Source organism: Hemicordylus capensis, chromosome 8, assembly GCF_027244095.1.
Source record: "Hemicordylus capensis ecotype Gifberg chromosome 8, rHemCap1.1.pri, whole genome shotgun sequence".
In the NCBI taxonomy this organism is placed as follows: Eukaryota; Metazoa; Chordata; class Lepidosauria; order Squamata; family Cordylidae; genus Hemicordylus; species Hemicordylus capensis.
Genome location: NC_069664.1, coordinates 14,357,913 through 14,384,325, shown reverse-complemented (window position 1 = coordinate 14,384,325; position 26,413 = coordinate 14,357,913). Strand labels below are relative to the sequence as shown.

At 44.5% G+C, this 26,413-nt stretch overlaps 1 protein-coding gene across 4 annotated transcripts in view; it reads left to right on the top strand.

Annotated features, from left to right (window-relative positions):
- ASH2L (ASH2 like, histone lysine methyltransferase complex subunit) overlaps positions 1-26,413 on the top strand; it is a 45,803-nt gene that overhangs the window by 523 nt on the left and 18,867 nt on the right. Inside the window, exons 2-10 of one of the 4 annotated variants that reach the window (XM_053269983.1) lie at positions 3,032-3,101; positions 5,072-5,217; positions 14,557-14,645; positions 15,221-15,315; positions 18,216-18,311; positions 18,884-18,979; positions 22,351-22,426; positions 22,546-22,584; positions 23,419-23,436. In XM_053269983.1, the coding sequence (XP_053125958.1) occupies positions 3,032-3,101; positions 5,072-5,217; positions 14,557-14,645; positions 15,221-15,315; positions 18,216-18,311; positions 18,884-18,979; positions 22,351-22,426; positions 22,546-22,584; positions 23,419-23,436 (725 nt within the window). The remainder of the gene's footprint in view (positions 1-3,031; positions 3,102-5,071; positions 5,218-14,556; positions 14,646-15,220; positions 15,316-18,215; positions 18,312-18,883; positions 18,980-22,350; positions 22,427-22,545; positions 22,585-23,418; positions 23,437-26,413) is intronic. The other 3 variants (XM_053269984.1, XM_053269986.1, XM_053269985.1) reach the window with 3 other exon arrangements.

The following is a 26,413-nucleotide window of genomic DNA, read 5'->3' as shown; positions in this document are numbered from 1 at the left end:
TTGTTGGCCATAGTAGCAATAAGGAACCTCCAGGCTCAGAGGCAGTATATCAGTAAATGCCAGATCCTGGGAAGCATCAGCAGGAGGATGCTGTTGCCTTGGTACCCGGCTTAGCAGCCAGGCGTCTAGTTGGCCATTGTGGGAAACAGAATGCTAGAGCCGATTGATTTTTGCTTTGATCCAGTAGGGCTGCTTGCTTGAGATGAGGAAAGACTGCTTTGTGCATGAGCTGACTGCCATCTCTTTCTGCTTTAGTGCTACTATTAGTTTCCTTCATGAGCATATTTATCTTCTACCTACTGATCGTTAATTATTGACATGGCTTGTGCTAGATCAGGTCTGAATAACTTTGGCCCTCCAACTGTTAGACTACTTTCATTATTCTTGACTACAACATCTGTTAACCCTGATAATTGGTCATTGTAGCTGGCGATGATCGGCGTTGCAGTCCAACACCCATCATTCCCGATTTTTGGTTACTGTGACTGAGGATGATGGGAGTTGTAGTTCAGTAAGAGCTGGAGGGCCAAAGCTGGGCTCTAGATAAAAGCACTAGTCAAATAACATTTTTAAGACAGCCATATAGTATGTCTGACTTTGATCATTGTGATCGTCCTGGTCCATCACAACCATATTATTGGTCTAACTTTGACCATTGAACTAAAACTGAACAATATATTAACATGCTTTGAGAGTGTCAACAAGTGTGTGGATAAAGGTGATCCAGTTGACATAGTATACCTGGACTTCCAAAAAGCTTTCGACAAAGTTCTTCAGCAAAGACTCCTGAGGAAACTTAGCGGTCATGGGATAAGGGAACAAGTACATGTGTGGATTGCTAACTGGTTGAAAGACAGGAAACAGAGGGTAGGTATACAGGTGAAACTCAGAAAATTAGAATATCGTGCAAAAGTCCATTAATTTCAGTAATGCAAATTAAAAGGTGAAACTGATATATGAGACAGATGCATTACATGCAAAGCGAGATAAGTCAAGCCTTAATTTGTTATAATTGTGATGATCATGGAGTACAGCTCATGAAAACCCCAAATCCACAATCCCAGAAAATTAGAATATTACATGGAACCAAGAAGACAAGGATTGTAGAATAGAACAATATCGGACCTCTGAAAAGTATAAGCATGCATATGTATTCAGTACTTGGTTTGGGCCCCTTTTACAGCAACTACTGCCTCAATGCGGCATGGCATGGATGCTATCAGCCTGTGGCACTGATGAGGTATTATGGAAGACCAGGATGCTTCATTAGCGGCCTTCAGCAATTCTGCATTGTTTGGTCTCATGTCTCTCATCCTTCTCTTGGCAATGCCCATAGATTCTCTATGGGGTCAGGTCAGGCGAGTTTGCTGGCCAATCAAACACAGTACACTGTATACTTTTCAGAGGTCCGATATTGTTCTATTCTACAATCCTTGTCTCCACCTGTAAATGGAGAGTTTTCACAATGGAGGGAAGTAAGAAGTGGGGTCCCCTAGGGATCTGTACTGGGACTGGTGCTTTTTAATTCATTCATAAATTATCTAGAAGCAAGGGTAAGCCGCGAGGTGGCCAAATTTGAGGATGATACCAGACTCTTTTGGGTAGTGAAATCCAAAACTGATTGTGAGGAGCTCCAAAAGGATCTCTCCAAACTGGGGGAGTGGACGACAAAGTGGCAAATGTGGTTCAGTGTTGGCAAGTGTATAGTGATGCACATTGGGACAAAAAAACCCAACTTCAAGTATATGCTGATGGGATCTGAGCTGTCTGTGACTGACCAGGGAAGGGATCTTGGGGTCGTGGTGGACAGCTTATTAAAAGTGTCGACTCAATGTGCAGCAGCTGTGAAAAAGGCCAATTCCATGCTAGGGAGCATTAGGAAGGGGATTGAAAATAAAACTGCTGATATTATAATACCCTTCTACAAAATAATGGTGCGGCCACACCTCGAGTACTGCGTACAATTCTGGTCACCACATCTAAAAAAGGATGTGGTAGAACTGGAGAAGGTACAGAAGAGGGCAACCAAGATGATCAAGGGCCTAGAGCACCTTTCTTACAAGGCAAGGCTACAACACCTGGGGCTTTTTAGTTTAGAAAAAAGACAACTGCGAGGAGACATGATAGAGGTCTATAAAATCACGCATGGTGTGGAGAAAGTGGAGAGAGAGATTCTTCTCCCTCTCACATAACACTAGAACCAGGGGTCATCCCATGAAATTGATTGCCAGGTGATCTAGGACCAACAAACGGAAGTACTTTTTCACACAACGCATAATCAACTTGTGGAATTCTCTGCCACAAGACGTGGTAACAGCCAACAACCCAAATGGCTTTAAGAAGGGTTTGGATAACTTCATGGAGGAGAGGTCTATCAACGGCTACTTGTCAGAGGGTTATAGGCCGCCTCCAGCAAAGACAGGATGCCTCTGAGTACCAGTTGCAGGGGAGTAACAGCAGGAGGGAGGGCATGCAATCAACTCCTGCCTGTGGTTTCCAGCGGCATCTGGTGGGCCACTGTGTGAAACAGGATGCACGACTAAATGGGCCTTGGGCCTGATCCAGCTGGGCTGTTCTTATGTTCTTAACAGGTAAAGAACTCTTCACTCAGGCCTCTTAAGTTAAAAAATGAAATAAAATTATATTTTATCTGATTGTAACTGATTTTTTTAAAAAACTTTCTTTTTAATTGTTTTTGTATTGTAATTTGTATTTTCTCCCACTCCCCGCCCACTCTTTTGGCCTGTTATGATTTAATGTGTGTTTTTTATCTCATGTTTTAATGTTGTGTTGTAACCCACCCAGAGAACAATTTGTTATGGGGCAGCTAACAAATAAAGTTGTTTATTGTTATTTCTTGTTTACACAGTCAGAGAGGTGTTATTGACTGGTTTGTCTTCTGCAGATCAGAGTTCACAGAACTAAAAGCCTGAATGGACAGTAAAGTGTCTGTTTTAGTATTTGTAGAATGCATAGAAATGCTGCATGCTTGGAATACTAGGGCTCTGATGCTGACTTTCTGTGCCTTCAGAGGGGATGCCTCCCTGGCTGATGTCACTGCTGCCCTGGAGACTGAATCGTCCAGTGGGAAGGATGCCCTGGTATGTGAGCCAATGCTGTTCTGCTAGTCAGTGCTGTTCGTATCTGATGATATGATGATATGATGAATACTTATATAAATATTTATATAATCAACAAAAGTTTGCAAAGTGTGGTTTACATAGAAATAAATAAATAAATAAGATGGATCCCTGTCCCCCAAAGGGTTCATAATCTAAAAAAAGAAACATAAGATAGACATCAGCAGCAGCCACTGGAGGGATGCTGTGTGGAGGCTGGATAGAGCCAGCTGCTTTTCCCCTGCTCAATAAAGAGAACTGCCACTTTGAAAACGTGCCTCTTTTGTTCAGTTAGCAGGGACAAAAACCAAGTCCTGGGGGAGTAGCAGTGAGGGAGGGGTGTTGCCTGCAAGCTGTGCTTGTGGACTTCCCAGAGGCATCTGGAACAGAAGACTTGGCTAGAAAGTTCCCTGGTCTGACCCAGCAGTGCTGCTCTTGTTTTCTTACGTAGTTTGGATGTCTTTTGGGTCCTGAAAAGGATGACTTGGTTTGTTCGGGGCTTTGGAATTAATGTATCAATCCCTGGATACAGCAGTGGACACCCCAGAAATGTCGAGGCCCTTTGAAGTAACTTTCTGTGCTTCTGTGCTTGCTGCTGTGGTTCATGATTCTCAATCCCCGCCCCCTCCAAAACAACGTCTCAGTTTCACAGCTCACACGCAGTGATTGAACCCAGTTACTTGAGGATGCTCATGAGCTGTGATAGCAAAGAAGACAATGGCCGTTTAAAGGAGTTGGAGGGGGTGGATTGCTTTTAAAGGTGAGTGGTTTGATTTTTAACTAAATTGCCTTTTCACCAGAGAGCGTGCGCTACTAGAAAGGGTTTATCATTGCTTGCATGGTTCAGGAGCATTGCCTGCTGATCACAGGGTTCTCTTGAACCCTTCTCATCCCTACTGCCCCCTGAAGGGAACGAAAGCCCCACAGGAGGGAGGCCACACCCTTCTCCACAGGGCCACTCAAGCAACCAGGTAACATGGCATCCCAACAGAAACACTGCTTGAGACTCCTGCTCTAGACTTTGTGTCACATTCTGCATATGCCACTCGTAAAGTGTTCTTCAGAGCCAGATTTCACGTGCTTTCCCTTGGCAGTACTTTTTGGCAGGTATTAAAAAATGCCTCAAGCTAATAGGATCTGTCCTTGTGGCGAAGGAATACTTGAGACAATACAGCATGTTCTTTTGTACTGCTCCTTCTATAAGACTTGCGTGCCAGCTTGATTGCACGCTTGTTATTGAACAGGCCAGGTAGGGACGGGCCTTACTACACACGTTTTCTACTCTATGATGAGCGTGTGGATATTACTTAAAAGGTAGCTAACTTTTGCTTGGCAGCCATGAAAATCAGACAACAAAGGACTGCCAACGAGGTGTAATTTGATCTTGCTACCATTATTATATGTAACTAGCTTTAAGTACCATTGCTCGGGCTGATGGTGCAAGTTTCTCTTTGTTATTGCTTCCATATCCATTTTGTGGCTATACCCATTGCATATCTGCCTGTCTGTGTGAGATGGTTGTCAGGGTTCCTGGGTACCCTATGTTACTTGTAAGGTCCTATGAAGTCATTATGGTGCAAGTTTCTCTTTGTTATTGCATCCATATCTTTTGTGGATATACTTGCTGAATATCCACCTGTCTGTTGTCGGGGTTCCTGGGTATCCTACATTACTGGTTGGGTCCTAGGCAGTCCCTATGCCAAGTTTTGTGCTGATAGCTCAAAGGGCGCAAAAATGCATAGGGAACAGACAGACATTCAGTTTTATATAGAGATAGATTTGCTTTGCTTTACCTATTGTATTGGGGAGGCAGGGGGGGCTTTTTGCTGTTGTGTAATTGATCATTGATCATAAAGTTCTTCTTCATATGCCACTCTCCCCTTGGAGAAAGGGCATAAATGAAGTTCTTCATGGTTCTTTCCATTGGTGTAGCTGTGCTAATGTTGTTACAGGAGGGCATTGGGGACAGTTCTGAAGTTCTGGATACTCAGACCGGCTCAGTAGATGAAGAAAATGGGCGGCAACTGGGAGAGATTGAGTTGCAGTGCGGGATCTGCACCAAATGGTTCACGGCCGAAACATTTGGCATTGACACCACGTACGTAGTACTGTAACTGCTGTCATTTCCTTATTTTTATCATTGGGATCCTGGCAATTTATAGCCGGTTGTTTTGACATCAGTATCTTTGAATAGAACTCATCTCTAAGTATTTATTTGATTTAAAATAGTTACATTCTATGCTTTCCCCTGACATCTGTTCTCCAAGAAAGTAGAAAGCTTGTGGCGACTGATGAAAGTGTCAGGGAGACAAAGATGTGAAAATTATTATTTTTATTTATTTAGCATATTTATAGACTGCCCAAAACTCATGTCTCTGGGTGGTTTGCACTAAAACATTAAAATATTAAAACAGTAATGGATTCTGTAAATATAAAAGCCTGGATGAATAAGTGCATCTTAGGTAAAGGTAAAGTGTGCCATCAAGTTGATCTCGACTCCTGGTGCCCACAGAGCCCTGTGGTTTCCTTTTGGTAGAATACAGGAGGGGTTTACCATTGCCTCCTCCCACACAGTGTGAAATCCTTTCAGCATCTTCCTATATTGCTGCTGCTTGATATAGGAGTTTCGCATAGACTGGGAAACATACCAGCATGGATTTGAAACAGCAACCTTCTGCTTTTTAGTCAAGCATTTTATAACAGCCCTTTAAAAAACTTCCAGAGATGGGGAGGCTCTTATTTTATTTATTTGTTTATTGTTGAATTTTTATACCGCATTTCATTAAAAAAATATCACGGCGGTTTGCAACATTTAAAACAATATAAAACTACAAAAACTGCACAATAAAAATTAAATTGGAATATAAAAATACTACTACTACTAATAATAATAAACTTGTTAGCCACCCCATAACAAATTGTTCTCTGCGTGGCTCACAACACAGGATTAAAACGTACAATAAGAACACATAACATATTAAATCATATCAGAACAAAAAAGGAGAAAAGAAAATAAGAAATGCAATGCAAAGCAAAGCAGTTTAAAAACTCATTTTAAAATTAGTTTAAAATCAAATCAAATCTGAACTGAAAATCAGAATTTAAAAGACCTCGATTAACAAAAAGGTCTTTACTTAGCATCTAAAATAACAAAGTGATGAAGCCAGGAGAACCTCACTGGGGAGGCTATTCCATAAACAGGGTGCCACCACCGAAAAGGTCCTCTCCTGGATAGCCATCCGCCTCTCCTCCTTTGGCAGGGGCACCCAGCGGAGGGCCTCTGAAGAAGATCTTAAGATCCGGGTTGGGACATATGGGGCAAGGCGCTCTCTCAGGTAACCATTTAGGGTTACCAAGCCATTTAGGGCTTTAAAGGTCAAAACCAGCACTTTGAATGGGGCCCAGAAACAGACTGAGAGCCAGTGCTGCTGACAAAGTACTGGCGTAATATGCTCAAAACGTCCAGTCCCAGTTAATAATCTTGCAGCCCTATTTTGTACCAGCTGCAGTTTCTGGACCGTTTTCAAAGGCAGCCATACATACAACACATTGCAGTAATCCAAGCAGTAGGTTACCAGAGCATGAGTAACTCTGGCCAAGCTGTCTCTGTCCAGGTAGGGTCGCAGTTGGCCTAGCTGATAAAAGGCACTCCAAGCCACAGAAGGCAGTTGAGCCTCTAGTGGCAGTGCTGGATTGATGAGCACCCCTGTACTGAGAGCCTGGTCCTTTGGGGGGAGTGCAACCCCATCTAGAACAGGCTGAATATTATTCACCGACCAACAGTACTTCTGTCTTGTCTGGATTGAGTCTCAGCTTATTCACCCTCATCCAGTCCATTACTGCAATAAATCTAATTAAAAGTTTAAAAAACATGTACAATATAACGGTAAGATAAAAAGCAGCAGCAATCAAACACTCATATAAAAGCCTGGGTAAAAAGCTAAGATTTTACTTGCTTTCTAACAAATGTGAGGGAGACTGGGGAGCAGACGCCCCCTCAGAAAGCATTCCAAAGTCTGGGGGCAATAACTGAGAAGGGCCCTGTCCCGCGTGCACAACAGGCACGCCTCTCTCACTGTCACCACTTGGAGCATCCCTGTCCCCCCGATGACCTTGTTGAGTGTTGAAGGATTCCCAGATGTTGTTGGCTAAACTCCCATAATCCCCAGCCAAAGGCCATAACAGCTGGGGATTCTGGGAGTTGTAGTCAACAACATTCTGGGAATTCTTCTGACCGGAAACACTGGTTCCAACTCTCGTCAAGTTTTATGTGAGAAACAGACTCAGCGGCTGATGTCCTGACTAATGAAGCAGGCCTATAAGGAGCAGCTGTGGGGATGCAGCGGAACCAGCCCCACTGGGCCATCTGCTTCCAGTGTATGTGTGCTGTTCTGCAACTCTGTGAGCGGGCTCCTTTTCCAGAGCACTCTCTTGCGCTCCCAGAGCTCTCTGCCACAGCTTGGCATGTGCATGAACTGGCAGATGGCCGGTTTGGCAGTGACATGGGGTTACCTTTAAGGAGCAGAGAGGGTGCTCTTAAACCCTCCCCCCCCGGCTGCGTTTCCCCCACTGGTGCTATGCCCGAAATTGCTGGCACGGGGCAGCAGCGTACCCTCTTGCTGCCCCGGTCAGCGTCAGACTGGAAGTGGTCGGTGCGTGTGTGTGCATGTTCACTGGCCACTTCTGATCTGCCATTGACCATGATGACGAGGGTGCACTGTCACCCTGTGCCAGCGATTTTGGGTGGGGGAAATGTGTGTGTGTGTGTGTGTGTGTGTGTGTGTGTGTGTGTGTGTGTGTGTGTGTGTAAGTAAGTAAGAGCACCCTCCCTGCACCTTAATGGTAACTCCACCACCACCGAACCGTTCGGACTGCCGAATCGGTCTGGAGGTCCGGAAAAGGACCTCCGGTCCGGAGGTCCGGAAAATGTGATTAGCACATTGCTAATCACAGCAGAAGCATGTGTTTCCACTGCGATAGAGGACTTCAGGTGTGTAGGAGAGTACTCTGGAAGAAGCACCTGCTTGCTGTGTTGCAGAACGTTTACATATTGGAGGCAGACAGAGCAGCATGGACGATCCCACGACGTCCCTGTAGCTGCTGCTTCTGCGCCGCTTTGTTAAGATGCCAGCCAATATATTACATGTGTGTAATTCCAGAAGAGGGCAGCGCGGGCTTAGCGAACTGCTTGCTTCTAAACAGACGTTGTGCTAAACTTCCAGGAAAATATGTAGGATGTCAAGGACTTGGTTTGCTCAAATGGTGTTAAAAGTACTAGCAATTAAGAAGAATCAATCAAATCCTTCGAGGGCGGTCATATAGAAGAGGGCAAAGAGCCAAATTATATCAGTCAGTCAGTCATGTTTATTTACGGTCATAGACCAAAATTAGCCAAATTATATCTTAATGGGTTTGAGTTGACCAGAGTGTAAACTTCATGTGAATGCTAGCAGAAACATTTTAATAATAAGACAATGAAACCAGTTACTTGCCCAGGAGGAGACTCTCCTTTACTGGAGTTCTTTTATTTTATTTATTTAAAGTATGTATACCCTGCTCCTCCAGTATACTACTGCTTGGGGCAGCTCACAACAATAAAATAGATACAATGTAAAGTAAAACTAGCAAAATTAACCAAATTAAATAAACAAGTTAAAAGTCCAGACTAAAACCACACGATCAGAATTAAGTTTCAAATTAAAAATTATTTTAATAGCTAAAAATTGAGAATTATAAAAATTAAAGATCCGACCAGACATAACCAAAGACGGAGCATTAAAAAGCCTCTTTTAAAAGATATGTTTTTAGTTGTGTTTTAAAAACACTGAAGAAGGGAGCATGGCGAAGCTCTTCAGGGAGGGTGTTCCAAAGCCGAGGGGCCACAACCGAAAAGGCCCTGTCTCTAGTCTCCGCCAACCAGATCTGTTTTAGTGGCGGGGCCATGAGCAGGGCCTGAGATTATGAGCAGAGGGCCCTGGCAGGTTCATATGGGTGAATGCGGTCTGACAGGTACCCTGGCCCCAAACCGTATAGAGCCTTAAAGGTCAAGACCAGCACATTGAATCTAGCCCGGATGCGGACAGGTAATCAATGAAGCTGCCGCAGAATGCCGACTTGCGCCCACGAGCATCCTTGCAGCAGCGTTCTGAACCAGCTTAAGCTTCCGAACAGTCTTCAAGGGGAGCCCCACATAAGCAGATTCCAGTAGTCCAATCTGGATGTTACCAAAACATCAGTGACTGAGATCAAGTCTGACTTTTCCAACTCTGGTCACACCTTTTAAGCAAAGGCATCTATTGGGAATGTTCTCGCTCTCGATACTCTGTATTGATCAGAGAGATGATGGCTTACGAGGTGCCCTCCAGCTCCAATTCAATGAAAAAATGCTGGATAAGAAATTTGACTTAATTTAGTAAGGTAGAAAGTAGATCTTTATTGACTGTTCCAACTTACAAGCAACTGGAACATATACGGCAAAATGTCCTCTACATAACCAGTCAAAAGCTGAGTGTCCAGTGTTAAAAGGTCCATGTTAAAATTCTACCAAAAAACTAGAAAGATCAGGAGATATACAAATTAATACCTCCAAATTATTACCAATTAGTCATTACTTGGGCAGAACTCTTAATTCTTCATTCAGGTTTGCAGGAAATGGTACATTGCACTGTTAACATCCAGAGAATTTCACAGTCTTTGAAGCCATCATCAAATGGTTAAGTATCTGGCCTTGCACAAGAATTCTTCGAATCCGTAGCATGATTCTTGTGAGGTCAACGAGCGGCGGCAGTACAGAATCTCTACTCCTAAATATCCGTTTTGTGGCTTGCATGGAAATAACCTTAAGCATGAATTTGTGTCCCACCTTGGCTACTGTAGCAACCAGGGTTATTTTATAGGATTATTGTTAACCCCACATTTTTGGACTTTTTATAGGTAGTCACTCTGAGGCATATTAAATTTTTTGTGGCCAGGACCTTGCTTCCTGACTTGTTTGTTTAGCATCGAGCACACCAAGACCTGTGTAAGCAATAATAAAACCAGTTATACTCTAAACACAGCACACTAGAACTGGAATCCTTAACCCACTTACGTTGGAGTAAACCCAGCCGTTTCAGATGGGCCACCCCAGAGGCTCTCATTTGGGGATCGCAGACCTCTGTGTTTACATTTTTCTTGCATTTCCATGAAGTGTTGGGCTTCGGGTTGCATGCTGATATTTCCCTGAAGTGTTTACAACCTTGGTTTAAGCTGACTAAGCATGAAAGCTGGTCAAGATGATTTTGCTGGCTCAGCCTGAACGGAAGGAGCTGAAGAGATTGATTTAATGAAAGGCTTCAGTGCCTAGTTAAAATTGTAAAATTCCTTGCTGTTGCATGGGAATTAGCATTCTACCAGGTTGTACTCTTGGTCCATCTAGTTCAGTATTGTCTACACTGGACAGCTCTATAAATGGCTACTAGTCTGATGGCTATAGGCCACCTCCAGCCTTGGAGGCAAGCTGCCTCTATATACCAGTTGCAGGGGAGCAGAAGCAGGAGAGAGGGCGTGTCCTCACCTCTTGACTGTGGACTTCTCGAAGGCATCTGGTGGGCCACTGTGTGAGACAGAGTGCTGGACTGGATGGGCCTTGGGCCTGATCCAGCAGGGCTGTTCTCATGAAAGCTTCGGCCCCTTGGTTTGGCTTAAGCAGGGGAGAGCACGTCTGAGGCCCAAGCTGTGATGCAGTGGATGGAATTGGTGCTCTGATGATGTCCAGCCTACTTAATATTCCTCCTGAGGATAGCTTCAGCCCAGCAATTCCCAACCTTGAGTCCCCAGATGTTGGACTACAGCTCCTGTTGTCCCCAGCCACAAGAACTGAAGGCTCAAATGGTGTGGATGGGGGGACAGGCCTTAGCTTAGTGGACAAGCATTTGCTTTGCATGCAAAATATCACAGGTTCGATCCCAGGCAGCATCTGCAAATAGGGCTTGGAGAGACTCCTGCCTGAAACCCTGGAGAGCTGCTGCCAGTCAGTGCAGATGACACTGAGTTGGATGGACCAATGATCTGATAAGGCAGCTTCCTATGTTTATATGTGAATTTAGGAACAACGTTCATCTGTCATTTAATATGTGCATTTTAATGGGAGGAAAGCTGATCTTGCGGTAATGAGCATGAATTGTCCCCTTTACTAAGCAGGGTCCATCCTGGGTTTCATTAGCCCTATCTGGGCTAGATAGGTCTTGGACTTGATCCAGCAGAGCTCTTCTTATATATACTAACTGGCAACGGCTCTTCAAGGTTTCAGGCAGGAGTCTTTCCAAACTGTACCTGGATGCTTGGGATTGAACCAGGGTCTTCTGCATGCCAAGCAGATTCTCTTCCACTGAGCTACAACTCATCCCTTTTGTTAAGAGGCAGTGTGATGGTGGGCATTTACTGTGCCAAAAGGATTTTGCAACCATATGTATTTGAACAAACTGATTTTAAAGCTAATCTGCAGGTCAGCCAGCTTGTTCAGAAACAGGAAGATTGGCTTCAGATCTGGGTTGAGAGGGCCCCAAAAGCCATCTAGTCCAAACATGTCCTGTGAGACAGGATGACTCGAGCAAGTGAACCAGGGTGCACTGAAAGTGAACCAGGGTGCCGCTGATTCTCATCTGCTTAGATCAGGTCTTTGGATCTAGGAGACAGCCCCAAAATGTTGCCACCGCGCACTTGACAAAATTAATGGACTTAGTGATGGACGTTCTGAGGGGGTGTTTGTGTGTGTGTTTTTCTTTGCCCCATTTATCATTAACATCAACAGGTGAGTTCTTTTGTTGACTGGGCAAAGACCTTTTGCATAGATCAAACTTATAGCAATTAAGAACAAATATGAATGCCGAAAAGGGTAACTCCTATCGAGTAAATCTCTTTTCATATTAACTAATTTCTAACTCCATTTCCATTACTCCTTCCGGAACTAATTTGAGTTATTTTGTTATTTGTAACAGTAAAGAATTTATTTGCATTAAAATGTCAGTTGAATAGACGACTCAGTTTTAATTTTGTTAGCCAATATTTTTATGAATTGGAGAGGAGAAAGGAGAGAACTCTAATTGTAGGACTCATGACTGTTTTCCAATGGAAAAACAAAAATATTTTTTTCCATTCAGCAGATTCTGGTGTATTAAGTAGTGTATTCAGCTAATTTAAGTGGCAGGATTGTTTATGCAAAATTTGGTATCTGTAGGTCATTGGGAATATGACTTATTTTGCACAAGCAAATCCACAAACACACACTTCAAAATATATAACAGATATTTAGAACAGTAACTGGGCTGCCCGGGTCTAATAAAGATTTTATTAAATATCTCTACCTCTGAATATCCTAGTCTAGGCACCATGGTAAAATTCCTAGGCTCCTAGCATTTGTCAAGCTGGGATTGGACTTGGAGCAGGGTAGAAACATCAGTTTCACTGAGTTAAAATTGGGATACAGGTCCGTGTGTTGTGGGAAAGTTCAATAGAACTTTCTTATATCTGACCAGTCCTTTTTCGTATGCCTTTCTAGACTCTTTCAGCCATTCTGGAACCTGATATTCAAGTATGATTATACATAGGGGGTGAAAACGAACCAACCAATCTTTATTATAGTCTTTGACCAGCATAAAGTAGATTACACAAACAGCATTAAAACAGGCTATGCCCGGAACTGTGAGAGTAGAAAGGCTAGCACTATTATACAGCTACTGTTAAATTGTGGTGAACTATCTTAAAACTGCTGGTAAAATGAGTGTAAAATGAGTGAAACTATATAAAAGCTTTGTTAACATCTTTAAATCAATCTGTGAAACTATAAAATGCTACAGAGTTTAAAACTAAACTAGCTTCACGTCAGTGATGTGAAGCGTGCGCACAATGTGTGTGCGTGCAAAGCATTACTGGGAGCTTTGCAGAGCCGCAGCAGGGAAGGGGCGGCAGGGAGGTATCCTGCCGCCCCAATTACTCTACTAATTACGGCGCCACGGCGGAAAGCGGCGGGACGGGTAAGTAAACCCTCCCGCCGCTCTTAAAGCAACCCCCCGCCCCAGTGCCGGACCGCAGTGTGGCGGTTCTGTGCACACCCCTAGCAGGAGAGAGAGGTGAAGAATTGGCTTGAGCGACCTGATTAATAGCGGAAGGATGAGAGCGATACGCATGTCTCTGTAGAATGGGCAGTGGAGGAGGACGTGCTCTGTTGTTTCAGCTTGCCCAGAATCGCAGGAGCACAGGTGTTCTGAGAAGGGGATCTTCCTGTATCCGCCTTCTAGCACAGCCAAAGGAAGGGCACCACAGTGAACCAGGATAAAGGCCCTTCTGTGTCTTGGGGCTTCCAGCTGCCTGAGGCATACAGCAGGAAATGCCATATATCTTAGTCTTTCATGGATGAGGAAATTCAGGACCTTGCCTCAATTGGTTTGGTGCTCTATGTCCGTTATGTGTTGGTTGATGGTTGTTTTTGCCTGTTCTTAACCCATGGGAAGTGGCGGGGGGGGGGGGAGCCCCAGGGATGACATTTTTGTCGGAAGTGTCCATTACCAGGTGGACTCATAGTTGTCCTGTACTGTTAGGGGACTAGACCCAGTGGGATGAGGGATAAACTTAACCAGTAGTTGAGTATGGCCATCCAAACTCTGGCCTCCACTTTCACCAGACCTGCTTTTAGACGTAAGCTAGTGTTAGAGACATGCCGTGGTACTTGGAGAACTGTTCTTAGGAGTGTGGACTGGACAAGCTCCAATGGGGCGGAGTTGGAGGAAGGGCCCAGTTGAGCGCCATTGGGGAGTTGCGCCAGTGGCTTGACTTCAAACAGTTTAAGGGCTGCAGGTATGTAGAGGCTTCCTCTTGGTTGGAAGAATTTTAGGATGGCTGAGGTGCTCCTCTGTGTGTTTTGGGTAGTGTGAGAGCCGTGAGCTTTTCTGGTGCCGGAGGCATGGAAGACCACCCCCAGGGATTTAAAGCATGAGACCTGTTTGATTTTGTGCTCGTTTATACCCCAGGAGTGTATCTTGGGTCTCTTAGCACAGGCCATAATTTTGGTTTTGTGATTGTTAATTTCCAACTGGTCTTCCTTGCAGTATTGGACAAGGGCCCTCAGAGTATTGGACAAGGGCCCTCTTCTTCTGAGACCTAGGGGGGTCCTGGAGAGAATTGCTGCATCATCTGTGTAGAGCAGAGTAGAGATCTGTCTCTCTGCAAGCTTGGGAGGGCGAAAATCTGGTTTATTAAGGTGACCCACCTTAAAGGGGAAAACAGAATTAGTTTTTAATTTTCTTCATTTTAGTTATCTTGTGTGTTGCTAATTCTGATTCATTACGCTGCTGGAGACATCCTTAAATATGGAGATCTTCCTCCCTTTGGAGACAAGTACTTGTTATCTATTGTGAAGCAGTAAAAGGAGCACTGTGTTTGTGGTCTCTTTTTTTTCCAGATCCTGTCTGCCTTTTATGACCAACTACAGTTTCCATTGTAATGTTTGTCATCACAGCGGAAATACTTACTTCTTAAGAAAACAAGCAAGTAAGCAAGGGCAAATTATTGGGGAAACCTGAGCCTGTTTTCTTTCCTTCTTTTCTTCAGAAGGTGACATTGTCCACTAGCATGGATGCTTGTGGTCAGGGAATGATCCTTTGTTTTTGGAAGCAAGACACCATAAACTGATTATTACATGTTGGAGCAGTGGACACTCAGTATGATTGTTGCATGGGACCTTATAATTGATTTATTGTTTTGTTCTTGAATCTATTATGATAGTCCTATCCATGTTTCAATTATGACATTTTATTTTTAATAGGGATTTTAACCAGATTGTCAGCTGAATCTGTTAAAATAACAGAAAAGCAGGAAATACATTGAAATTATAAATACTTATAATTTATAATTATGAAATTATAAATACATTGAAATTAAGTAATGTTATTCCATTTCTCCCTTCTGTGCTAACAACTTCATCATCCATCCTCTTGACTCTCTGAATTCTTCTCAATTCATTCATAATCTTCTAATCATCCTGGAGTTTATCTAGAAAATATTTTGACTATAGAATGCATCTAAGGATGGTGATTTCCTTTCTGTGTTTTTTTTGTTTCGTAAAGATCTGAAGGAAATGTGTCTTAGTGCTCTGGCCAACCTAACTTGGCAGTCGAGGACCCAAGATGAACATCCAAAAACAATGTTTTCAAAAGACAAGGTATGGTTCCATTATCAATTCTTTAAGAGCATTCGGAGTGCCCGGAATCCTATGGTAGATGATTTCTAGATGGGATGAGGATAAAAACTGGTCCTTGTCCCATAGGGATGTGCACAAAACCAGATTTTGTGGTTTGGTTCAATTTAGAACTGGGCTTGAATCGGTTCGAGTACTGGTTCAGTTGAACTGACCTGTGGTTCGGTTCGAGCTTGAACTAGGCTTAAACTGGCTCTAAACGGTTCTGCCATAGGGAATCATGGGGATTCGAACTGGCCATAATTCCCCGTGGGTAGCACCTAGGGAAACCAAAACAGATTGGGTAGTGCCAACCACCACCCAACCACCAAAGCAATTGGGCAAAGGGGTGACTTTCAAGGAATTGTTATGTATTGTGGACTCTCTGTTTGTAATGACTTCTTTATAGGGAACCACACTGTTCCTTATGAAGAAGAAATGACGAACCGAGAGATTCTCCGTTTGTAATGAGGAGGATCATGTGATTGAGTGCTCCTATGTACTGGGCAGATTCACACAGCATGCAGAACCTACTTGCAGTTAGTGACTGACTTGTCTGTGACCATGTCAAGGCACACCAGGGCAGGAACCAGCGGTTCACTTGGGGCCTCAAACCTGACTGCGTGACCAAGATTTGAAGTTGGCTTGCCAGGCCAAGTGCTGCTTGCCCTGAGACGCACATTATGTCTAGAGATGTGAAGACCAGGGATGCGTGGGTGGGACGGGGGATGGGGGTATTCCCCCCCCTGAAAAAAACTGCCCCCAAACCTGTTTCCCCCCCAATTTCCCTCCCTAGGCCTTCACATCTCTAGTTATGTCTAAATTTACACTCTTCATGATTTGTTCCTGGTGAGCCCACACCCTTTGCCTTTGAGACCAATGGCTGGAAGTCCAGTTGAAGGGCAGTGCAAGGCAGGCTGGGATAGCAACCAGGGCCTCACGGAGCCCAGCCAGAGGACGAGCCTCTGACGGAACCCGGCTGCTTCCAACAAACCAAGAGATGTGATCGTCCACAGTGCCAACTTCAAGTTCCCTCCATATCTCTGGCTGGAGGAACCTTGGGTTCTGCATTATGTGTGAACGCAGCAACTCTCATGAACTCTCTTCCATCTTAGAAAACTAGCATGTCTGGAAGAAGGCTGGGCTGTTAGACCAATGTTCCCTCTAACAGGGATTCCCAGATGTTGTGGACTACAACTCCCAGAATCCCCAAGCAAAGGCGATTGCAGATGGGGATTCTGGGAGTTGTAGCCCACAACATCTGGGAATCCTTGTTAGAGGGAACACTGTGTTAGACGCTTCACCCTTACTGCTGGTTCTCTGTATGGAATATGATTCAGTCATCACACACGCACACACGCACACACACACACACACACACACACACACACACCATTTGAATCTGAAGTGGTACAGCCCACACTGAGCTTGAGACATGAATATACAGCTGCCAGTAGTCTGGCATGATGGGACGGCCGAAATTGCACAGCCTTGCCTTAATCAGTGAAGTGTTGTTGTTGTTGTTGTTTTGTTTGTTTTTACATTGGAAGACACAGATTGAATTTGCAAGTAAATAACAACTTGATTTTTTGACTGGTGCTGTTCTTATCCTTTTACAACTAGGGCTATTGTTTCTTATGCTAGATAGATTTTAATTATGGACATTTATGAGATTATTGCTTATTTGCCTCAGCTGTTGCCTCAGTAGGAATGCAGAGTATAAATCCTTGTAATTAATAAGTAAATACACTTACAGAAAGCTCTCATGCAGCCTACACTTGCTAACATCGCCGCCTTTTTCTGATATAAAATGCTGGAAATGGGAGAACTGGTCTGGTGGTAAGGAAAAGTTGTGCCATCGAGTGGGTGTCGACTCCAGGCAACCACAGAGCGCTGTGGTTGTCTTTGGTAGAATATAGGAGGGGTTTATTATTACTTTATTATTTCTTGTTTACACAGTCAGACAGGTGCTATTGACTGGTTTGTTTCATCCAGACATCAAGTCCTTCCCAAGGACCTGGGATGGCTGAATTTTATCATCAATACTGTTGGTTATTATAGATATTGTCGCAAAATATAGGCTGTTCCCTGTAAAGTTGCTTTTTGTAATTGGCTGATGATGATTTCTGTGGCCCCTATGGTGTTGAGGTGCTCTTCAAGTTGTTTTGGAATTGCACCTAGGGCATCAATTACCACTGGGATTATTTTTGGTCTTTTTCTGCCACAACCTTTCAATTTGTAGATCTTTGTATTTTGGGATTTTTTTCTGTTTCTTTTTCTTCTATTCTGCTATCCTCTGGTATTGCTATGTCGATTATTTTAACTTGTTTTTCTTTCTTCTCAGCTACAGTTATATTTGGTGTATTGTGTGGCAGATGTTTGTCTGTTTGTAGTCGGAAGTCCCATAATATTTTTGCATCTTCATTTTCGACAACTTTTTCAATTTTATGGTCCCACCAATTTTTGGCTACAGGTAGCTTGTATTTTTTGCAGATGTTCCAGTGTATCATCCCTGATACCTTGTCGTGCCTTTGTTTGTAGTCAGTCTGTGCGATCTTTTTACAACAGCTGATTAGGTGGTCCATGGTTTCATCTGCTTCTTTACAAAGGCGGCACTTGCTGTTTGTTGTTGATTTTTCCACTTTTGCTCTTATTGCATTTGTTCTTAGTGCCTGTTCTTGTGCAGCCAGTATTAAACCCTCAGAGGCCGCTGCCAGTCTGTGTAGATGGACCAATGGTCTCACTCGGTAGAAGGCAGGTTCCTATGTCCCTATACAATCTATATGTAAAATGCTAGAACTGTATAGATCATTGAATGTATCTAAAATATTTTGTCTGCTAGTGAAATTTATATTTCATAATCGATTCCCTTTGGTTTCATTCAGGATATCATACCCTTTATTGACAAGTACTGGGAGTGTATGACTACCCGGCAAAGACCAGGAAAGATGACATGGCCAAACAATATTGTGAAGACAATGGTGAGTAATGAGGTTGGAAAGAACAAAATAACACCATCTTTATGAATAAGATTTGGTAACAGATTGAAATTAAAAGAACCATTGACATGAAAATATCCCCACTGCATTGCCCCACGCTTCATTTCTACCTGTTTTTTTAATTGGTTCCTCTGTCCTGCTGCAAAGCCTCCTGTATACCATAGCAAGAAATTCACTTATTTTTACACTGCTCTTCCTCCAAGGAGCCCAGAATGGTGTACATAGTTATGTTTATCCTCACACCAGCCCTGTAAAGTAAATCAGACTGAGAGAGAAGTGATTGGCCCAGAGTCATCCAGTAAGTTTCATTCCTGAACGGAGATTTGAACTCTGGTCTTCTTGCTCCTAGTCAAACACCCTAACCTAACCAGCTAGCAAGTACACCACATTGGCTCACAGCTAGCAGGGGCTCTGGTCCCTGTATCCTGTGGGCTGTACCCTGGAGCCCTGTGGGCTACTGGCCCACAGTAAAACAAACAGCAACAAGAAATCCCACACTTGCTAAGGACTTTTGAATATGCTGCCAATTTTGCTGTTTAAATGTTCTACTGCAGTGTAAAGAAAGAGATGTCTTCTTGGTGAAAGAGCATCCAGACCCAGGAAGCAAAGATCCAGAGGAGGATTACCCCAAATTTGGACTCTTAGACCAGGTATGTCCAACCAGTATTTGATCAATTTAAGGCAGACATGCTCAGCATAACCTGCCCCCCCCCAGCTGTTTTTGGACTAGAATTCCCATAATCCTCAGCCACAGTGGCCAGTAGCCTGGAATCTTGGGAATTGTAGGCCAGCATCTGCAGGAGGGCTGAAGTTGAGCAGATGAACGGATCATTTGAAAGTGTTGCACAATGATGAGTTTTTAAAAGGTAAAGTGTGCCGTCGAGTCGATTTTCACTCCTGGCACCCACAGAGCTCTGTGGTTTTCTTTGGTAGAATACAGGAGGGCTTTACCATTGCCACCTCCTGCACAGTATGAGATGATGCCTTTCAGCATCTTTCTATATTGCTGCTGCCCGATATAGTACCAGCGGGGATTCGAACCGGCAGCCTTCCACTTGTTTGTCAAGCATTTCCCCGCTACGCCACTTAAGGTGACTTTTAAAAGGTAGGCTGTTTATTTGTGCTGGCTGACAGAATGCAGAGCCTACCATCCCCATCATGATCCTCCACTGGGCTGCTGTGCACTTTAAAGCAGGCCCCCCGCATCGTTATGAAGCGGAGGATGTAGAAGGATCCCCACTGTTGTAAATGGGGAGACCTGCAGAAATGCTGCCTCCGCATCCACTAGGCTTGCTCACGCAACCATTGTGGCTGGAAAATTGCCACAACATAATCGGCTGCCCCCCCACCCCCACTGGCCACGAGGAAGCAGGAGGCGGCTGGAGCATAGAGTGTGCTTTGGAGGCTAGTGTGTCCTTTGCTGATGGTACCTCTGGGCTCAGGTGTCTATGGTTGCAGCCTGTGCTATTAGCCCAGGTAGGAGCAGCAAGTGGGTTCTCATGATAAAATGATCACCAGGAGCAATCAGGGCTGGAGGGAAATGTGTGAGTTCTGACAATTCTGGGTAGCTCACTTTCCACTTGGGTTTTAACAGTCGTGTGAACCAGCAAATTTTTTCCTAAGTGCTTGCTTTGTAGACTGCAGCTGTCCCAGGGTGGGCCATTATGGTGACAGTAAACTGCCCATCATATTAATTAGGAGAGGAGAGCTGGTCTTGTGGTAGCAAGCATGACATGTCCTCTTAGCTAAGCAGGGTCTGCCCTGGTTGCTTTTGAATGGGAGACTTGATGTGTGAGCACTGTAAGATACGGTAAGATACTCCCCTCGGGATGGAGCCGCTCTGGGAAGAGCAGAAGGTTTCAAGTTCCCTCCTTGGCAGCACCTCCCAGATAGGGCTGAGAGAGATTCCTGCCTGCAACCTTGGAGAAGCCACTGCCAATCTGTGTAGACAATACTGAGCTAGATGGACCGATGGTCTGACTCCGTATACGGCAGCTTCCTATGTTCCTAACGACTTACTTTATTTTTTAAATTTCAAAATCCTGACCTTCAACATGAGGGTTTCCAGCACAGCTTATAAATAGACATACCAATGAAAAGAACATGATAAAGCTCCTCTTAGTGAGGACAGCCAAACAAGGCAAGATGACAATAGTATCAAGAGAGGCTAACAGATGGAAAAAGTTAGAAGGCCTGCATTTTTCTCTCTTTAAATCTTGACATAGTATTATAATTTTTTTTTAAAAAGAGTGAGCCTCCATGGTGAGAGCATTCCAGAACTGGGGTGTTATCAAAACATACAAACAGCCCTGTTAGATCAGGCCAAAGCCCGTTTAATCCAGCATCTTGTTTCACACAGTAGCCCATCAGCTGCCTCTGGGGAGCCCACCAACTCAAGGTTGGGAATTGCTGGGCTGAAGCCATCCTCGCTTCTCAGGAGGAATATTAAGTAGGCCAGACATAATCAGGCCTAGTTGTACCCTGAAAGCACCAATTCCATCCACTGCATCACAGTTTGGGCCTCAGACGTGCTCTCCCCTGCTTAAGCCAAACCAAGGTGCTGAGGCTTTCATGAGAACAGCCCTGCTGGATCAGGCCCAAGGCCCATCCAGTCCAGCACCCCGTTTCACACCGTGGCCCACCAGATACGTTCAAGAAGCCCACAGGCAAGAGGTGAGGGCATGCCCCCTCTCCTGCTGTTGCTCCCCTGCAACTGGCATTGAGAGGCCTCCTGCCTCTGAGGCTGGAGGTGGCCTATAGCCACCAGACTAGTAGCCATTGATAGACCTCTTCTCCATGAATTTGTCTGAGCCCCTTTTAAAGCTGTCCAAGTTGGTGGTCAAGAGGGTCCCCTCCAACTCTTGGGTGGCACCTGGTGCAAGGCCTCTGTTGATTATCTCTGCCTATGGCAGGTTTGTGTGTAGCGGTCGGCAATCCTGCAGGTAATTAGGTCCTAAGCCACACAGGATCAGCGCGCTGAACTGTGTTCTGAAATTAAGCAGTAGCGCTGTTGAAGCACTGGGGAGTAGTCGTCATCCCACTCACTGCTCCCTGTTGGCAGCCGAGCAACTGTATTTTGAACTGAGTGCAGTTTTTGAGGGCAGCATAGGAAGCTGCCTTATACTGAGTCAGACTGTTGGTCCATCTGGCTGAGTACTGTCTGCACAGACTGGCAGCGGCGCTCCAAGGTTTCAGGGAGGAGTTTCTCCCAGCCCTACCCAGAAATGCCTGGCAGTGAACCTGGGACCTTCTGCAAGCCTGCAGATGCTCTTCCGCTGTGTTTTGGCCCCATCCAGTGTTCCCTCTAACAGGGATTCCCAGATGTTGTGGACTACAACTCCCGTAATCCCTAGCCAAAGGCCACTGCAGCTGGGGATGCTGGGAGTTGTAGTGAACAACTTCTGGACATCCCTGTTATAGGGAACAGTGCCCCCCCCCATCCCTAAAGGGGAATACCTTACCGTGCTCACATGTCTCCCATCCAACTTCAAACCAAAGTGGACCCTGTTCAGCAAAGGGAGCAATTCATGCTTGCTACCAAAGACCAGCAGTTCAGTCTGGAGATCACCAGAGCATACATCAGTGTGGACAGGCAATGCCATTTGGCCTTCCAGTGGTAAAACTGGATTTATAGGCATCCACAGAGCGTGAACCTGATCACGTTTACTGTCTCTTTGACTGGCAACAGCTCTCCAAGGTTTAATGCAGAGACCTGTCCCAGTCTGCTGCCTGAAGATTTTGGTGATTGAATCTCAGTCCTTCTGTATGCAAAACCGGTGCTCTGAGTTATATCCTTTCCCATACCAGAAGCTTGGATGAATGTTGTGATTGAGGTTCTTGTCAGAGATTTTCAGCCTTTGTTACATTCTGTATATTTCTGCCTGATAAAAGATATGCTATGCCTTGAAAGCTTCTAAATTTTGAGCAGTTACATTTGATGGGAATGGATAGTAAGGCTTAAAAAGGCCAAGAGCATAACTGTGGAATGGTACTTGCGTTTTTGTGTTTGTTTGTTTTTTAGGACCTTGCTAATATTGGCCCTGCATATGATAACCAGAAGCAGAGCAGTGCTGTCTCTACTAGTGGAAATTTAAATGGCAAGTTCTTCCTTCTCCTCCTCCTCCTTCCTTTTCTAAACAAAGAAAAGTAGTTAGGAAAGTTTGAATTGGTATGCTTTTCCTCAAGTCCTATAGCTGGGTACATCTTTTCTTTATAGATCCAGAGGTGTACCCCAAGATTAATTTAACAATTAAATGTAAGTATCTAAGAACTGTCAGAAATTGCATCCTCTTAGACCTCTTTCTGCCATGATACTTAAAAAATAAACTCAGCGTTGTTTTTAAGTCATACTGCTGTTTTAGGAATGAACTTTAATCTCTGACAAATTTGGCTTCCACATATGTATGCTGTTTAACAGTGGAAAATACTTATCAGTTAAGACACTACTTTTAAAATTATTGAACTGGGTTGGGGAATCTTTATCTGGTTTGCTAGCTGGCAAAATCCACGTATACCATAGAACAGAGGTTCCCAAACTGCGGTCTTCCAGATGTTGCTGAACTACAACACCCATCATCCTCAGCTACAATTTATTGTTGTAGTTTATGGGAGTTGTAGTTCAACAACATCTGAAGGACGACAGGTTGGGAACCATGCCATAGAATCTGCAGCTGGTTGGTCCTGATTGGTCTATCCAGATTAGTCTATCTAGAGATCATCTGTCACCCCAGTTTCAGGGAGAGGAACGATTGTCATTGCCCTTCTGTTTCACCACATGGAGGTGTGTCCCTAAGAATAGGCAAACATGGTGGACTAGACAGCTCACCTCAAAGTGAATTTCTCTATAAAAATAAGAACATGGCTGTGCTCCTGCACATCTCCTATGTGTTTTGATGAGCCCGGTGCTGGAGAACTTCTCAGAAGATTGTGTTCTATGTAAACTTGGCCTGAAGTAAAATGTATGGTGATCAAGTGCTTCAGTTTAGGTTGGTGCTTCTTTCTTGTGGTAAGGACATCATACTGTGGTGTGTTTCTTTTTCTCTATCTCATTAAAACTTGACAACTACATGGTGCAATTCTATTCTTACAGGTGGAGCCTCTTTGGGAGGTGAATATTTACTTTTCAGCTTCATAAAACTTAAGTATTGTGGTTTGAAAAGCTTTTTTGTGTGCGCGCGCCAAATTGTCTTAGAAGCTAAAGATAATCCAAAGCACCTCACATAGAAATTATGGGTGTCATCGTTAATATAAAACATTAATTCCACTCTAATGTGAAGCATTTACAAGCTTTTAATATGGTCATATTCTGCCTTCCATGGGTCACTAAAAGCCTTTTCCAGTTCAAATTTATTCAGCTGACTGGGTTTATGTGGGAGACCTTGAGGCAAATGTTTGGTGATAACCTTACCCTCAGGTTTGTTGTTGGAATGTGAGTTGTTACCTCCCTGAGCCATGATGATTTACCCATAACTATAAATAAGAAATGCAAGCTGCAGAGAAAAATTGACACTCTACAAATTTATGTTTCAAATATCACTCCTCCTCACTGGCTTTCTCTTTGCTTAGGTTTTAAACCCAAGCTTATGCTTTGATGCTGGATTCTGATAACCAGTTTATTTTATTTTATTTTATTTTGAAAACATATTGAGCCCTTTCTCACGAGCAAGAGGACGAGCGGGGAGGAAGCCTTAAAAAGCTTACCTCCCACACAGATGATCCGGTTCTACATAGGAAGCTGCCATATACTGAGTCAGACCATTGGTCCATCTTGCTCAGTATTGTCTATACCAGGGATTCTCAACAGTTGGGTCCCCAGATGTTGTTGGACTTCAACTCCCATAATCCCCAAACAAAGGCCATTGGGGCTGGGGGTTATGGGAGTAGAAGTCCAATAGCATCTGGAGACCCAAGCTTGAAAATCCCTGGTCTATACAGACTGGCAGCGGCTTCTCCAAGGTTGCAGGCCGAAATCTCTCTCAGCCCTATCTTGGAGATGCTGCCAGGGAGGGAACTTGGAACCTTCTGCTCTTCCCAGAGCGGCTCCATCCCCTAAGGGGAATATCTTACCGTGCTCACACTTCTAGAGACTTCCCATTCATATGCAACCAGGTTGGACCCTGCTTAGCTGAGGGGGCAAATCATACTTGCTACCACAAGACCAGCTGTCCTCCCAGGAGAGCCTCCTCCCAGGACAGATCGCCCACCCAGACAATTACTGGCTGCTGCTGGTAGCTCCAAAGGTCAGGGTGCCGGACGCCCCCCGCCCGAGCTCTCATAATGCACTGCACAAGCCAGCTCTGGCTGCAATCTCAATCGGCCCGCCCTGGTGGCAAGCTGCCACAGCTGGCAGACGATTGTCGAAACAGGAGAGCGCTCACGCTCCTAACCTCGTTTTGGAGTGTGGCTCTGTAGGCGGGTTGCTGTGGCGGCAGCACCAGGATAGGGCCTGATCCTGGCAGTACAGACACACGTGCAAGACCAGGCTGAGCTTCCTTAGCCCAGTTCTGCACACACACGTGAATTGCTTCATTACATCCCACCTTTCTTACCAAAGGCAGCTAACAATTCAACAAAATATCATAAAGGGAGGTTAAAAAACAAACCCGTACGATCCACAAATAAAATCCCCTCTCCAAATTACCACCCAGCTACCATTCAAGCATCACCCTACCCCGGAAGAAAAATGGAAAGGCCAGGCTTTGACGCAATGCCCGAAGAAGTGTGGAGGTGGCTCCATCAGGCCCCTCTGGGGAGGGCACTCCACAGAGTTAACACATCGGCCCTACTGCTGCTGGGTGTCTGCTGTACTTCAGAAAGTGCAGGCATCGGGAGCAAGGCCTTGGATGATGATTGGAGCATATGGGAAGGCACAAATGGGTGATGATGGTCCTCAAGATAGCCAGGTCCCCAACTGTTCAGGGCTTCAAAGCAGTGTTCCCTCTAACAGGGATTCCCAGATGACTACAACTCCCAGAATTCCCAGCTGCAATGGCCTTTGCTTGGGGATTCTGGGAGTTGCAGTCCACAACATCTGGGAATCCCTGTTAGAGGGAGCACTGCTTCAAAGGTCATAGCCAGCACCTTGCGTGGAGCCTGGAAACAAGTTGGTGACCAATGCTGATCATGTCAGGTTGGGCTGAGGTGCTCTCAAAGGACACTCCCGTTAAGACCCTACTGCCACCTGTTGTATCAGTGGAAATTTCTGAATGCTTTCCATAGTGAGCCCCGCATAAAGCACATTGCAGTAGGCCAGCCCCCAGGGATAACAGCAGCTCCATCGGACCTTTCCAGATAAGGCTGCAGATGGCAAATCTGCCAAAATAAGTAAAAGGTACTTCGTGAGAAGTCCGGGATTGAGGAGCTTCCCCCAGACTATGAGCCTGACCTTAATGGGGTTAAGATTTTATCCCTCCTTAAATAATAATAATTGTTCTTATTATTATTATTTATTCCACATCGATGCAAGTTCTCAAAGTGATTTACATAGGGTAGGAATGATAAGAAGGTTCCTGGTCCCCAAAGCACTCACAGTCTTTAAAAACACACACAGACACAGCAACAGCCACTGGAGGGATGCTGTGCTGGGGCTGAATTTAGCTTTATTGCTAAATATAAAGAGACCCACCACTTTGAAAAGTGTCTCTGCCCAGGTAGCAGCTGAGTGTCCTCCTCCATGTCAACCATTTTGCAAACCCGGTTCAACCTTTCTGGTGACTGGTGCTTAGGATTGCCATATTTTGGCTTTCCAAATCTGGGTGCCTAATTTGCACATTATGTAAATTGATTCAAAAACAATTTCTGAGCAGAATAGTGATTGCATGTTTTGCTCCATAACTCGGCTTCGACAAGGGCTGGAGCTTAGCTTTTTTTTTTTTTTTTTTTTTTTTTTTAATGAAATCTGAAATCCGGGAGAATCTGGATGGGCTGAGCAATCTGGGTGAGATGCTTAAAATTCAGGTGAAACCCAGATTTCTGGAGGGCATGGTCACTCTACTAGTGGGAGATGCCAAAGTGGCAAAGGAGAAGCCTCCATTTTTATTTTGACCCTGAATTCAACAAGTGTAGACTGATCCATGGCTGTGCAG